This window comes from Megascapheus bottae, chromosome 17, assembly GCF_031878675.1.
Source record: "Megascapheus bottae isolate mThoBot1 chromosome 17, mThoBot2.hap1, whole genome shotgun sequence".
Lineage (NCBI taxonomy): Eukaryota > Metazoa > Chordata > Mammalia > Rodentia > Geomyidae > Megascapheus > Megascapheus bottae.
In genome coordinates, this window is record NC_143525.1 from 12,271,878 (window position 1) to 12,283,213 (window position 11,336).

The window sequence follows — 11,336 nt, forward strand, 5'->3', positions numbered from 1 at the left end:
CGGTGGGCCGGGGAATCCAGAGGGACGGGCTGCCTCCCCGGAACGCTCGTTCTCTTCTCCGGAGCGACGTCCAGCCCTCGAGGAGCCGGGCCGTCCTTTCGCCCGCCCGTCGGCGGCGGCGGCGGGAGCCTGGCAGGACCCCGGGTGCGGCGCCGCCAGCGCGCAGAGCTCGGCAGTGTCTGGTTCCTTCCACGAGGGGGCGGCCTCGCACCAGCCTCGCACCGCCCGGTGGCTCCCCTCCCCATCCGGCTGCCGGTGCTCACACCCGGGGACAGGAGCGAGTGACTGGACCTGGCCGGCTAACGCCTTGGTCTCCTTCCCTTAGCGGCGGGTTGTTTTGCACCTTTGGTTCCTAGAGGTAGAGTTAGGGGATTGCGAGGCCTTTCTGGCGGGAGTTCTTTCTGAGAGAGAAAAGTCCCCAGGCTTCGGGAGTGGAGGGGAGGAGGTGGCATCAGCAGTGGAACTTGAGCCTGGGGACACAGCATGTTATTTATTTATTTTGCTAATTAAGATACATTATTAGCAGAGATTTGTGACACCCATTTATAATCCCAGTATTGGGATGCTGAGGCAGGAGGGTTATAATTTCAAGCCCAGCCTAGGTTACATTTTAAAAGGCAGACTTAATATCTAGATGTCTTCAGAGGTGATTAAAAAAAAATTAACACGAATATGAAAACGGAGTGGAATAAACTCAGAGAGAAGGAGGGGGAAGTGAGGGAGAAGGAGGCACCTAATAATCCTAACTTAAACTTTCTGATCTGGGGGAGAGGCATGGGTCACCTTTTATTTGGGGGTGGCCAAGGCTGATTGGGAAAAGAGGGCCCAGGTGAGAAGCAGGAGGTTTTAGGATTTGAATTCAGAAGCATGTACAGGTGACCAACAACCAGAGCTGCGAAGGAAAAAGTGGAAACTGGGTTGGGGGGGACAGATAACTAAATATTCTGGATTGCGGGGTTGTCTTTGGAACCTGAGAATTACTTTGGCCCCTGCTGACTTTGGAATTGAGACCTAGATTAGTGGTTCCCTTTGGTATCTGGATGGACTGTCACCTGATCATCTCTATAATGACATTTATTATAGAACATGATGTTCATTGAGCTGGTATTTATCCTTGAGAGCCTTTAGGAAGTCTGAGAGGCTGGTGTGAATTTTTTTTGGGGGGGGTCTCACATATATACTTTGGATATTGTGTCACTATCTGTCATCTTGCACTGAGAGCCAGAATACCCATGCTGATTTGGGGGTTCAGTCTATTCTGTGGTGCCATGGACATTTCAAGGCTCAGGTTAGATTGCTGGTGACATGAAATTCAATATGGGGCTTAAAAATGACTTTGAAGTGGAATATAATAAGGAGGGAGATGGGAACAAGTGTAAAAGTCATTTGTAGTTGTGGGTACTGAGAGCTAAGTTTTACATTTGAGTCTTGTATGTCTTACTTTGAGGGGAGGCTCTTTCTGTGCATGCATGGGAGAGAAACAATGTGAAGGCTGCCAAGGTAGAAGACTATACACTTTTGGGGTGTCTTTATTTAGGTGTATTTTATTACTTGTTGAGCACACTTAGTAAAACTAGGAGAGGATAAAAATGAGACTGATTTGGAGATTTAACTCAGAACACATTTCTAGTTTGCAATGTCAGGTGCTGATAATGCCTTTTCACCCAAGATTCTGGAAATTTCTTTCAAGAACCCCCAAATCAGCCTGGAATTTGGAGGGGAAAATCTGGAAAAGGTGTATTGTCTCCTCCTGCACTTAGTAGTATGTGGCCTGGATAGATCTGAGACCTGAGGAAAAAAGGGTAGTTTCAGAATGTGATCCCTAATTGAGAGACAGAGAGAGAGAAAGAGAGTCTGTCATCAGTGTGTGTGGGGGGAAGGTACAGGAAAATGGGGTGTCACTTGGTAAAGTGCACACCTCTGATCAGAGCACTGCATTTGAAACTGTGGCTAGAAGGGGTCGTGGTGGGGCACAAAGAGGTGATTCCTGCACCCTGATCTTATAGGACAAGAGCCCCAAACAGAAAGCAGACAAGCCTGTGAGTGTGAGTGAGCTGAGGGGGAGGGGTGAAGCACGGCAGCAGGGGCGAGAGGGTGAGCCAGGCCAGATCTTCCCGCCTGGGTCCCTGCTCTCTCCGGCTCTCCTCCCCTCTCTCCCTCCCACCGCCCACCCCCCCAACCCAAGGAAAAAAAAACTGCCTGTGCAACAGCAATGGCAGATTCCAATCCTCCAGGCTTCCCTAAACCACCACCGAGACCAGCCAGGGGGGAGGGGAGGGAAGGATCGGGCTTTGCCTGCTTCCTTAAGACAGGGGCAATGAACTTGACCTCCTGGCCCCCAGCCCTTCGAGGAGTGCCCCCTCCCCCGTCTGGAAGCCAGGTGTCCTGGACCCTAGCCCCCTGAGCGGGGGGGTCTGGAGAGACCGGGAGGAGGAAGGAGGGAGTGACTTCCAAAATTGGCATCGGGACAGAGCAGGGCTGGCGGGAGACAGACGAAAGACAGAATTTTCCTGAGAAAACGGGGGTATCTAAGGACCCCAAATTTGGAGAGCTAGTTCAGGACCGTCTTCCAAACATCCTTGATTTTTTGGGGATTTTTTGGGGGTCCTGGGACCCCTCTACATGGGGTGAGGAATGTAGTGTTGGGGGAATCTGACTGGGGCATTGCAGCTGCCTCTCCCGCCGAGTTGGAGACGGATGGGCTGGGACGGGTTTTGGGGGGGGTGTCCCCAATTCTGTCTTGGAGTGGAGGAACCCCCTCCAGAGTTCTCTTGTGGGGGTCCCCCCTCTTCAGGGCACTCCCCAGTCCCTGAGCCAGCCAAGAGGAAGGAGGCCAGCGATGCGAGTGGGGCGGCTCCTTTCTCCTGCACCCCAAATGTGAGGGATGCACCCCAAATTTTGCTCCCTTCAAAATAGGGGACCAGCATCTCAGGGGAGAGTAGCTGAGGTAAGTGGGGAGGAAAGTGTCCCCTGTTTTCAGGAGAGACATGGCGGACGGAGGGGTGGTTTGGAGGTGCGTGTTGGGGTGGGGTTGGGCTTTGTCAGTCTTGGAGTTGGGGGGATGACTGAAGAAGCTTTCTCTTGTACCCCTAAACTGAAGCCCCCTCCGTGGAGACCAAAGCCTAACACCAGAGAGCCCCCCAATACCCACAGGCGTTAGGATGGTGTTTGATTTCTTTTTTATCCCTACCAAGGTTCTGCCTGGGTGGAGGCTAGGACAGCTGTTGTTTTGGGGGGGGGCTTTGTAGGGTACAGAGAGGGTCAAGAGACCTTAGTAAGGTTTGCTGGGGACAGATAGAGGTCTTTGGGAGAAATTCTGGCCTCTTCAGGGGCCTAAAAACACTGCTTACATACACCATCTTAGATCTTTTTGGATTGCTAAGAGTTTTGGGGGGTGTGTCGGAAGGGGGGCAGAAAAAGGTGCCATGAGATATGGAAGGATCACACTGGGGTTTTACAGTGGATTATTTTGATTGCAGGAGGGAGTTGGCCCCTTGGATTTTGCACTCTGGGAGGTGCTTTTTTTTTTTTTTTTTTTTAAATTCAAGTCCTGGACAGGAGAAAAAGGCTGGGAAAGGCCTAGAGTTGGGGGAGGGGAGAGGCATGTTTGTCTCTGTTTAAACGTGGCTCTCAGGGGTGGGCCTGCCTGCCAGGGCCTAGTGGATAGACTGATAAGTTGTTGCTGTGGGTCTGGGATATGGCCTTGGGGGGAGTCGTGGGGAATGAGAACAGCACTGGGGGCACAGTACCTGGCTTCCACGTCCAGATGACCCCCTTTCAGGGCCCTGCTGCACCCCTTTCCCCCTGGCCTCCATTTCCTGCCTTTGGCCTCCATCTTGTGGCAGGCCCAGGACCCAAGGCGACTTCCGGCCCCCCTCTTCCAGCCATGTTCCGGCTCCACCACCTCTGGACTGCCAACTCCCAATCCTGCAGTCCTTGGCCCTGTCTCTTCTAGTGTTCCTCTTGGGTTCTGACCCAGGGAGGGGCGGATTTTGGACACAGGAAGCCTTGGGGCCCTGCCCTTGCTGAGGCAATTTGTTGGTCTCCCCAACTCATTTTCTATTTTATTTGCCTGTGCCCCCCACTCTAAGGATCCCCTGTGCTGAATTTCTAGAGGGAAGATGGTTCCAGTCTTACCAAACTGAGCTCACAGCCAGATGCCTCTCCCAGTTGCCTGTACAACTCCTGTGTGATTCCTGGTTGTCCCTAACTTTTGGGGGACCGTGTTCACATTTTCCGCTTCTGTCTTCCTGTTCTTGCTGATGAGGGGATTTCACAGCACTGTGCTTTATTTTCTTCTCAACCCATCTCAGTCCTGCTCCCGCCCCAGCAGCACACTGTGGTTTGTACGGCACTGTGGCCACGTCCAAACCACACTGTGGTGTTAGAGCGAGGGTAGGGGAGACACCACTGAGGCCTGGGTCCTAAGAAGCCATTATTCTGGAGAAGCCAAATGGTGGGGAAGAAGGTATGAAAAAGCTCCTTTAAAGTCCTCAAGGTTGTCTTGGAAAGATTGCCTGCCAGAGACATGGGAATAAGTTCTGGCTCCAGAGAGCAAAGACTCCAGTCTTTGTTGCCCACACCCAGCTCCCCTGGCTCTAGCAGCACAGAAATATTGGCACTGGGGAAACAAGTCTGCCAATATTGGCTGTGCTGCTCCAGGCAGGGTGGTGAGAGCTACAGGAGGGACTGGGCCCGAGGCTGAAGAGAGAAGAGGGAGCAGCAACTGACAGCACCATGGTGGGAGAAATCTTTATTGTTTTTCTGTATAAAAATGTCCATCCGATGGAGATCAGGGGTGGGGACAGATGGTTCGTAGGAAGTTCAAGATGGATTGCCCAGCAGCACTCTGACCCTCTCTCATGAAGGCTTCGCTCCAAGTTCCATGCAATCCACAGGTCCAAAGTGAGAGGGTCAGAGGTGGAAGGCTCAGCAGGAGAGTGGAGGAACATCAACAGAGGTCGGGAGAGGGCCGGAATCCAGGGTCAGGCTGTCTGGAACAGGAAGTAAAATGGATGGAGATGGAGCGAGTTTCAAGAAGGCTTGCAAGAGAACTCCCACCTTCCCAGATACCCTGCTACTTACTGACCCAATCGCCTGCACTGAGCACCTCTCCTTCCCAAGCCCCTGTATCAACGTGGGAGGAGAAGGACTCCTACCCTGGTCAAGGTTGAGTTTCTTGGCGGGAGGAGTTTCTCCTAGCCCTTCAATATCCACCAGGTCACTGTTGGCGTCGGAGTCGTTCAGAGCACTGAGGGTCACATCTGGGAGGGGGCATAGGCTAGGTTCTAGGTCCCCAGGTTTCCCTTCCCCCAGATTGCCAAAGCTTCCTATTTTCCTGTCCCTCCCCCTCTGGGAACCACCACAAGGAAAGGAACACCTATCTGTCTTTTGACCCAGGCCCTATCTTCTCATGAACCTTCCGGTAGGATCCTTAACCTCCACCCTAGTGAGCAACTCCACAGCCCTCACCAGTCTTCTGTTTCTTTAGTGCGGGACCACCAGCCTCAGGGACACTGGAACTGCTGACTGGAGGGGTGGCTGCAGGAGGTGACAGGACACCAGAAGCCACCTTTTTGGGTCCTTTCTTGGGTGACTCAGCTGGAAGGGGAATGCCAGAGTCCTCATATACTTTTCGTTTCACAGTGGCCTTTATTTGAGCCCTGCAGACAGGAGAAGCAGGTTAGGGAAGGAGTCACCAGAGAAAGGCAAAAGCAAAAGGATACGGGAAGGGGTAATGGGTTACTCTGAAGGAATTCTAGGAACTCCTTCATAAGAATCCAGACCAGGGACCCAGCCCATTGGCAGGGCTCTCATTTTACCTGGAAGTTTTCACTTATGTAAGGCCAATGTGATGAAAGTGTGAAATCCCTGAACTAAGTAACCAATTATCTTCTGGGAGAGATGTGTGGGAGAGATGTATGGGAGAGATGTATGTAGGGTCACCAGGTGAGGCTTGTTGATTTACAGGTAGGTTGAGATTTATATCCTGATCAACTAGTTCAGAATCACGATATCCCTAGAGTGCATTTAATAACCCCAAAATTCCCATGATCAAATATAACTGAGTATCCTGGCACCCTTAAAATTAAATTCTCAGGTCTTTATTACCACGTATTTTCACTACCTCTGCAGTATGGTGACAATTCTTAGGTTTTTTTTTCCCCCCCAGTCTTCAAGGGAATGCTAATAAAACTAGCAAACAAAAGAGGTGTAACTAGAGGTGAGCCCTGAGGAAGATGGGGTGATACAGAGGAAGAAAGTTGCCCCACCTCCCCTTTCTCTGCAAGCCACCCTCCCTCACACTGTTCGTTCCTTGATGACACAGCTGATGTGATTAAGATCGTCCCCAAATCGCTTCACAGCAGCCCTCAGCATCTCTATCTCCGTGTCCGTCCACTTGGCACTGTCAGAAGGGGGAGGGGGACAGCAAAAAATGGGAGGAGGAGGGTGTGGAGCTAGCCCATGGACTATGCATCCCACAGCCAAGCAGCCTCCTCCCACCAACAAGGCTCCCCCCAGTTTTCAGGGGGGTCCCCCTTAAAACTCCGGAGTCTCCCAACTCCGTGAAATTGCATCCACTTGTCACTTTTGAACATGTCTCTCATCAACGTGCAACAGCTGTGGCGGCCCACGGAAACCAATTCACCAAACGGGGGTTTTACAAACAATCCCTCCACAGTCTGCGGCAGAGGGAGTCCCCAATCGTTTGGGGAAGGTGGGGCCGGAGTAACGGTCGGTAATCGGTCGGTTCGCAGCAGGGGGAAAAAGGAGAAATCTGGGTCGTGGACCAGTCAGTGTCTTCACCTGCCATCCATTCCCTCATCCCATCAACGTTTATTAACACCTACTCGGTGCTGTGTCAGGCACAAAGAGGAACTAACGCTTGTCCCTGCCCTAGAGAGGGGCCGTGTCTGTGACTGGGTCCCAGCGTCCGCTCTCGGCGTCCACGTCCCAGCCCGGGCTCACGTACCCCGCTGGGGAAGAGTCGGCCACTGGGTGCAACTGCATCGTCAGCTCCCCGAGCTTCGTGAAGGCGGCGCCGGCCGCGGAGAAGATCTCTCCGACCTAGGGGCGGGGCGGCGCGTTACAGGGGGCTGGCGACGCCGCCAGCCGGCCGGCCCCGACCCCTAGCCCCACCCCAGGTTCGGGCCCGCCCGTCCCCCGCTCGGCGCGGGAGACGCCAGAACCAGGCAGGGGGCCCACCTCCCCCGCACCCCCCGCGGCCACCAGGGAGCGCTGTCCGGGAGGGAGGTCGAACCTTTGTGGACGCTGACGTCATGGCCCCGCGCACCTCCTAACGGAGACGCTCTGCCGCCGCCGCCACGCGAGCCAGGACCGCGGAGAGCCGGTGGGCCCCGACCGCTCCGGCCCCCGCGCAGGAAGTCCCGCCCTCCCCGCGGCTGATTGGTCCAAAGCCGGTTTTTTTCCCGCCCCACCAACAGGCGTCACTTAGACCACCAGGGGGCTCCCGGGCAGCAGCGGTGGAAGATGCCGCCTCACTTCCGGCTGGCCTCACTCCACTTCCGTCGCCGAGACGGAACTCCCCATTTTAGAGGCCGGGCCCGTCCTCTTACTAAAGCACAGACACAAGGCTTGAGGGAGCGGCGGCTCTTTATTGTGGCTCGGTACCAGGAGAGACAGAGAGGAAGCAGGCTCCCTTAATTGGGGCGGGACGCCAGGATTAGAGAACCAGGGATCCCACCTCTCCTGGCCCGAGGGGCGGGACGGACCAGGTGAGGGCTTGGGAGGCCTTAAATTGAGGCGGCTGGAGTGGGGAGACGGGAGCGCGCTCTAGCGCACCATGTATTCTTTGCGCTTATTGAGTCGCACTTGGCAGAGAGAGAAGCCTCCGAGGAGGAGGTAGAGGCCCGCGGCGATGAAGCAGTTGTAGCTGACTTGCTCGTAAAGGCTGTATATTTTCTGTGGGCCGTCCCTGAGGGTGGCAAGAGGCAAACATTAAGAACGTCCAACGGGCAGTGTTAAGCCCCAAGTTTTACTTGTATTTATTTTGGTGTGCCGGCACTGGGGCTCGAACCCAGGGCCTGAGCTCTGTCTCAGCCTTTTTGTTCAAGGGCTGGCGCTTTACCTACAACTTGACCCACGCAGCTTCACTTCTAGCTGTTTAACTGAACATGAGTCTCAAGAGTTTCTACTTGGGCGGGCCTCAGATCTCGGCCTCCTGAGTATCTAGGATTACAGGTGTTGAGCCACAGGTGCCTGCCTCATTTCTGTTTGTTAATCAGAAATGGCTTTCCTGACTGGCCTAGCTAAGCTTCGATCTTCAGACATCAGCTTCCTAAATACCTGGGATTACAGGCGAGAGCCACTGGCGCCGGGCTTTTTTCAGAGTCCTGCTATGTTACAGGCTGACCTCAAGTTTGTAATTCTCCTGCTTCTACCTCCCCAGTGCTGGGATTACAGGCATGCACCACACCTGGTTTATCTTTTCATTTTTGGTGCTGGTCCTGGAGTCTGGACACAGTCCCTGAACATTTTGCCTAATGCTAGTGCTCTACCTTTTGAGCCACAGCTCCATGTCGGGCTCTTTGGTAGTTAACTGGAGATAAGAGTCTCGGGGTCTTTCCTGTCTGGCGTTTTTTTTTTTTTTTTTTTTGCCAGTCTTGGGCTTGAGCTCAGGGCCTGAGCACTGTCCTTGGACTTTCTCAAGGCTAGAGCTCTACCACTTGAGCCTCAGCACCACCTTCGGCTTTTTTCTATGTATGTGATACTGAGGAATTGAACCTGGGTCTTTGTGTATGCTAGGCAAGCACTCTACCACTAGGCCAAACTCCCAGTCCTGCCTGGCTGGTTTTGAACCTTGATCCTCAGGTCTCAGCCTCTTTAGTAGGATTACAGTTGTGAGCCACCGGCATCTGGCCTCATTAAAGTTTTATTGATAAATATGTGGGATATGTTCTGTTACTGAACTCATTTTTGCAAAAGTAAAATTCTTAGAGAGGCCATAAGTATGGCTGCTGAAACCTGATTTCAAGGCATGCAGTTAACTACTTTCCATTCCTTTTTCCTTTTTGGTGCTGGGGATTGAACCTAGAGCTTCCCGTGTTCAGCGGAGCTACCACTGAGCTTCATTCCCTACGCCACTGTTCACTACTTTTTATTTTTTTGGTGGGTCATGGGGCTTGCACTCTGTCCCTGGGCTCTTCAGCTCAAGGCTACCGCCCTACCCCTGGAGCCACAGCTCCAATCCCCATTTTCTAGTGATTAATTGGAGATAATCGAGTCTCATGGCTGGCTTTGAACCATGATCCTCAGATCTCAGCCTCCCCAGTAGCTAGGATTACAGGTGTGAGCCACCGCGCCCACCCAGCTGTTCACTACTTTCTAAAGAGAGCATCTCTTATCTCCCACTTCCTTAACCTCACTCAGAACCCAAACATTCTCTCCAATTATTTTAATAGTAGGCCTTGTCAAGCTCCTACTTGTACCCAACCTCACCTCCCATAACCAGATCACTTACTCAAAATCTTTCTCCGTGAATGGGACATCCTCAATTAACACAGCAGAATGGACATTGAAAAATATTCCAAGCATTATCTGGTGGAACAGGAGGGGAAAAATAGGTGATAGTCAAGTTCAGGCATCTGACCCTCTGGTCATTTCTTAAATCCCTCCCATTTTCAATGTTGCCCCAACACCAGCACCTGGGATTAACCTGAATAAACTAGGAGCAGGGGTGGTTGTGGCTGGATTTGGACTTGGCCACCTGGAGCAGAGTGTGAGGTAGGGACGGGGAAACAAATGGCTGGGGCAAGGGCAGGAATAAGTGAGCAACCTGTCATTCGTAAGAACCTGCACTATCCCCCCCCCCCCCCACATCATTATCATGGGATCAGGCGGAAGAAGTGAAGAACTCACACTTCACATTTCTGCAAGTGATGGCCGGTAAAAACAAGACCCGGCTTCTCTTTTCGGGAACAAGCATTTCCCAAGATTGTCCCTTCCGTTAAACTCAAGCCAGGATCCCGGCTTGTCTCTTACATCCAGAGAACGCAAATTTACCAACCCTGGCTCCCATTCCAGGCTCCAAGCCTAAACATCCAATCGCTACAGTTCCCCATTTTTTTTTCCGACTTATTTAACGCCTCTAATCTCCAGTTACCTTCCCAGCGCCCCCCCTCCCCCACCCCCGCTTGCGGTGTTGTACGTCCCCGGGGGCTCCCGGTAGTGCAGCCCTCCAGGCCCGGGCCCCCGGGCCCTCGCAGATCCTCGCAGGGCAGTCCCCTCACCAACATGATCACTCCCCAGGCGCTGAGGACGATGCCGCAGGCCGCCAGTTTGGGTCCACAGCACAGGAGCGACGCCATGAGGAGGGTCGGGGGGCTCTCCCGAGGGTGCCGGGGAAGGCGGAGGAGTGGAGGGAGCCCCTGACGCGCGAGGGCGGGGAGCTGGATTTGGGTACCGGCGCGGGCGGAGGGCGGCGGAGGGGGCGTGGTCACGGCCCAAACTGTCTTCCCAGGGGCGGCGGGGGAGACGGGGTCGCCTCGGGGGTCCTCCCGGGGGGGGGCTTGACGCGAGGAGGCAGTGCGACAAGCCGGGATAGTTCACCTTTGCAGCATTTCTTGGCGGACACGGCGGGAGCCTGAGTGCTGGAGAGCTGAGAGCCTCCGGATCCTCGGTCCCCCCCCCCCGGGGTGGAATGGTAGTTGCCAGCGCGTCACGTGACCGGGAGGGAGCCGTCACCTGACGAGTAACTAGCCGTCCCCAGGCCGCCAGGGAAGTCTCCCCTCTGGTCGGCTTCCTGGTGAATGGGGTAAACGGCCTGGTAGGGTGAGGGGCTTGGGATCATGTACTTTTCCCTCGTACTGCTCTGACGGGGACGTGGTAAGTGAGACGGGGAGATTGGCCCGCAGTGCACGCGTCCGCGCGTTGTCGCTCAGGCCCCTCAACCCCTGACACAGCCTAAGGAGATGGAGGCCCCCCAGGAGGCCGTTAGGACACTGCAAAGTTGAGGAGGGCTCTTGGGCCTTCGGATGCTTCACTTAAGTAAGCTCACTTGAAATACCTTATACTCCAGGAGAAATAGTGGGATTAGGAAAAGCCCGGGGAAAGCAGACTAAACGAGCAGGTAATGGTTTACAAAAACGTCACTTTTCTTCCCCGTTAATCCCCACATAGGCTATCAGACCCTTTGAGTAAAATGGATTAAAAATACAAATAAGCAGTTTTCTAGAAAAATGTCTGTAGGTTTTACTAGTAAGTGACAAATTTATAATAATTGATCAGAGAAATGGAGGTGGTTGAAGAAAAAAAATGTTCTTTTTTAGAAGCTAGTGTTTGAACCTAGGGCCTCAGGTGAGAAACAAAATCCTTCA

The 11,336-nt window shown here is 53.5% G+C and overlaps 3 protein-coding genes across 10 annotated transcripts in view; 1 reads left to right on the plus strand and 2 right to left on the minus strand.

Annotated features, from left to right (window-relative positions):
* Nucleotides 1-4,738: 4,738 nt before the first annotated feature.
* Bacc1 (BPTF associated chromatin complex component 1) lies at nt 4,739-7,384 on the minus strand. Of its 5 annotated transcripts, none has more exons than XM_090349758.1 (6): nt 7,262-7,380; nt 6,974-7,068; nt 6,305-6,406; nt 5,473-5,663; nt 5,160-5,264; nt 4,739-4,990 (listed from the first exon to the last, which is right to left on the minus strand). In XM_090349758.1, exons 1-6 carry the CDS (start codon nt 7,280-7,282, stop codon nt 4,986-4,988), a joined length of 519 nt encoding a protein of 172 aa, XP_090205884.1. In that variant the 5' UTR covers nt 7,283-7,380; the 3' UTR covers nt 4,739-4,985. The 5 variants fall into 5 exon arrangements, with proteins under 5 accessions (XP_090205884.1, XP_090205883.1, XP_090205885.1 ...); XM_090349757.1 differs by having other exon boundaries at nt 4,739-4,994; XM_090349759.1 differs by lacking the exon at nt 6,305-6,406 and having other exon boundaries at nt 4,739-4,994; nt 7,262-7,384.
* Nucleotides 7,385-7,596: 212 nt separating this feature from the next.
* Rnasek (ribonuclease K) lies at nt 7,597-10,451 on the minus strand. The gene is made up of 3 exons (XM_090349772.1): nt 10,251-10,451; nt 9,482-9,558; nt 7,597-7,936 (listed from the first exon to the last, which is right to left on the minus strand). Exons 1-3 carry the CDS (start codon nt 10,326-10,328, stop codon nt 7,795-7,797), a joined length of 297 nt encoding a protein of 98 aa, XP_090205898.1. The 5' UTR covers nt 10,329-10,451; the 3' UTR covers nt 7,597-7,794.
* A 247-nt stretch (nt 10,452-10,698) lies between these two features.
* LOC150051072 (immunoglobulin-binding protein 1-like) overlaps nt 10,699-11,336 on the plus strand; it is a 42,985-nt gene continuing 42,347 nt past the window's right edge. Inside the window, exon 1 of one of the 4 annotated variants that reach the window (XM_090349769.1) lies at nt 10,699-10,774. The gene's annotated coding sequence lies outside the window, so the exon portion shown is untranslated. Of the gene's footprint in view, nt 11,090-11,336 lie in introns of all 4 variants that reach the window. The other 3 variants (XM_090349766.1, XM_090349768.1, XM_090349767.1) reach the window with 3 other exon arrangements.

What these genes read in the sequence shown, in the direction of transcription:
- Bacc1 (XM_090349757.1), bottom strand. Translation starts at nt 7,282, where the DNA reads ATGACGTCAGCGTCCACAAAG. An exon ending in GTCATCAAGGAACGAACAGT is followed by an intron (nt 5,664 to 6,304) that starts GTGAGGGAGGGT and finishes TCCTGTCTGCAG; the next exon opens with GGCTCAAATAAAGGCCACTG. An exon ending in GAAACTCAACCTTGACCAGG is followed by an intron (nt 4,995 to 5,159) that starts GTAGGAGTCCTT and finishes TTCCTGTTCCAG; the next exon opens with ACAGCCTGACCCTGGATTCC.
- Rnasek (XM_090349772.1), bottom strand. Translation starts at nt 10,328, where the DNA reads ATGGCGTCGCTCCTGTGCTGTGGACCCAAACTGGCGGCCTGCGGCATC. An exon ending in CCTGGGGAGTGATCATGTTG is followed by an intron (nt 9,559 to 10,250) that starts GTGAGGGGACTG and finishes CTGTTCCACCAG; the next exon opens with ATAATGCTTGGAATATTTTT. An exon ending in TTCACGGAGAAAGATTTTGA is followed by an intron (nt 7,937 to 9,481) that starts GTAAGTGATCTG and finishes TGCCACCCTCAG; the next exon opens with GGACGGCCCACAGAAAATAT.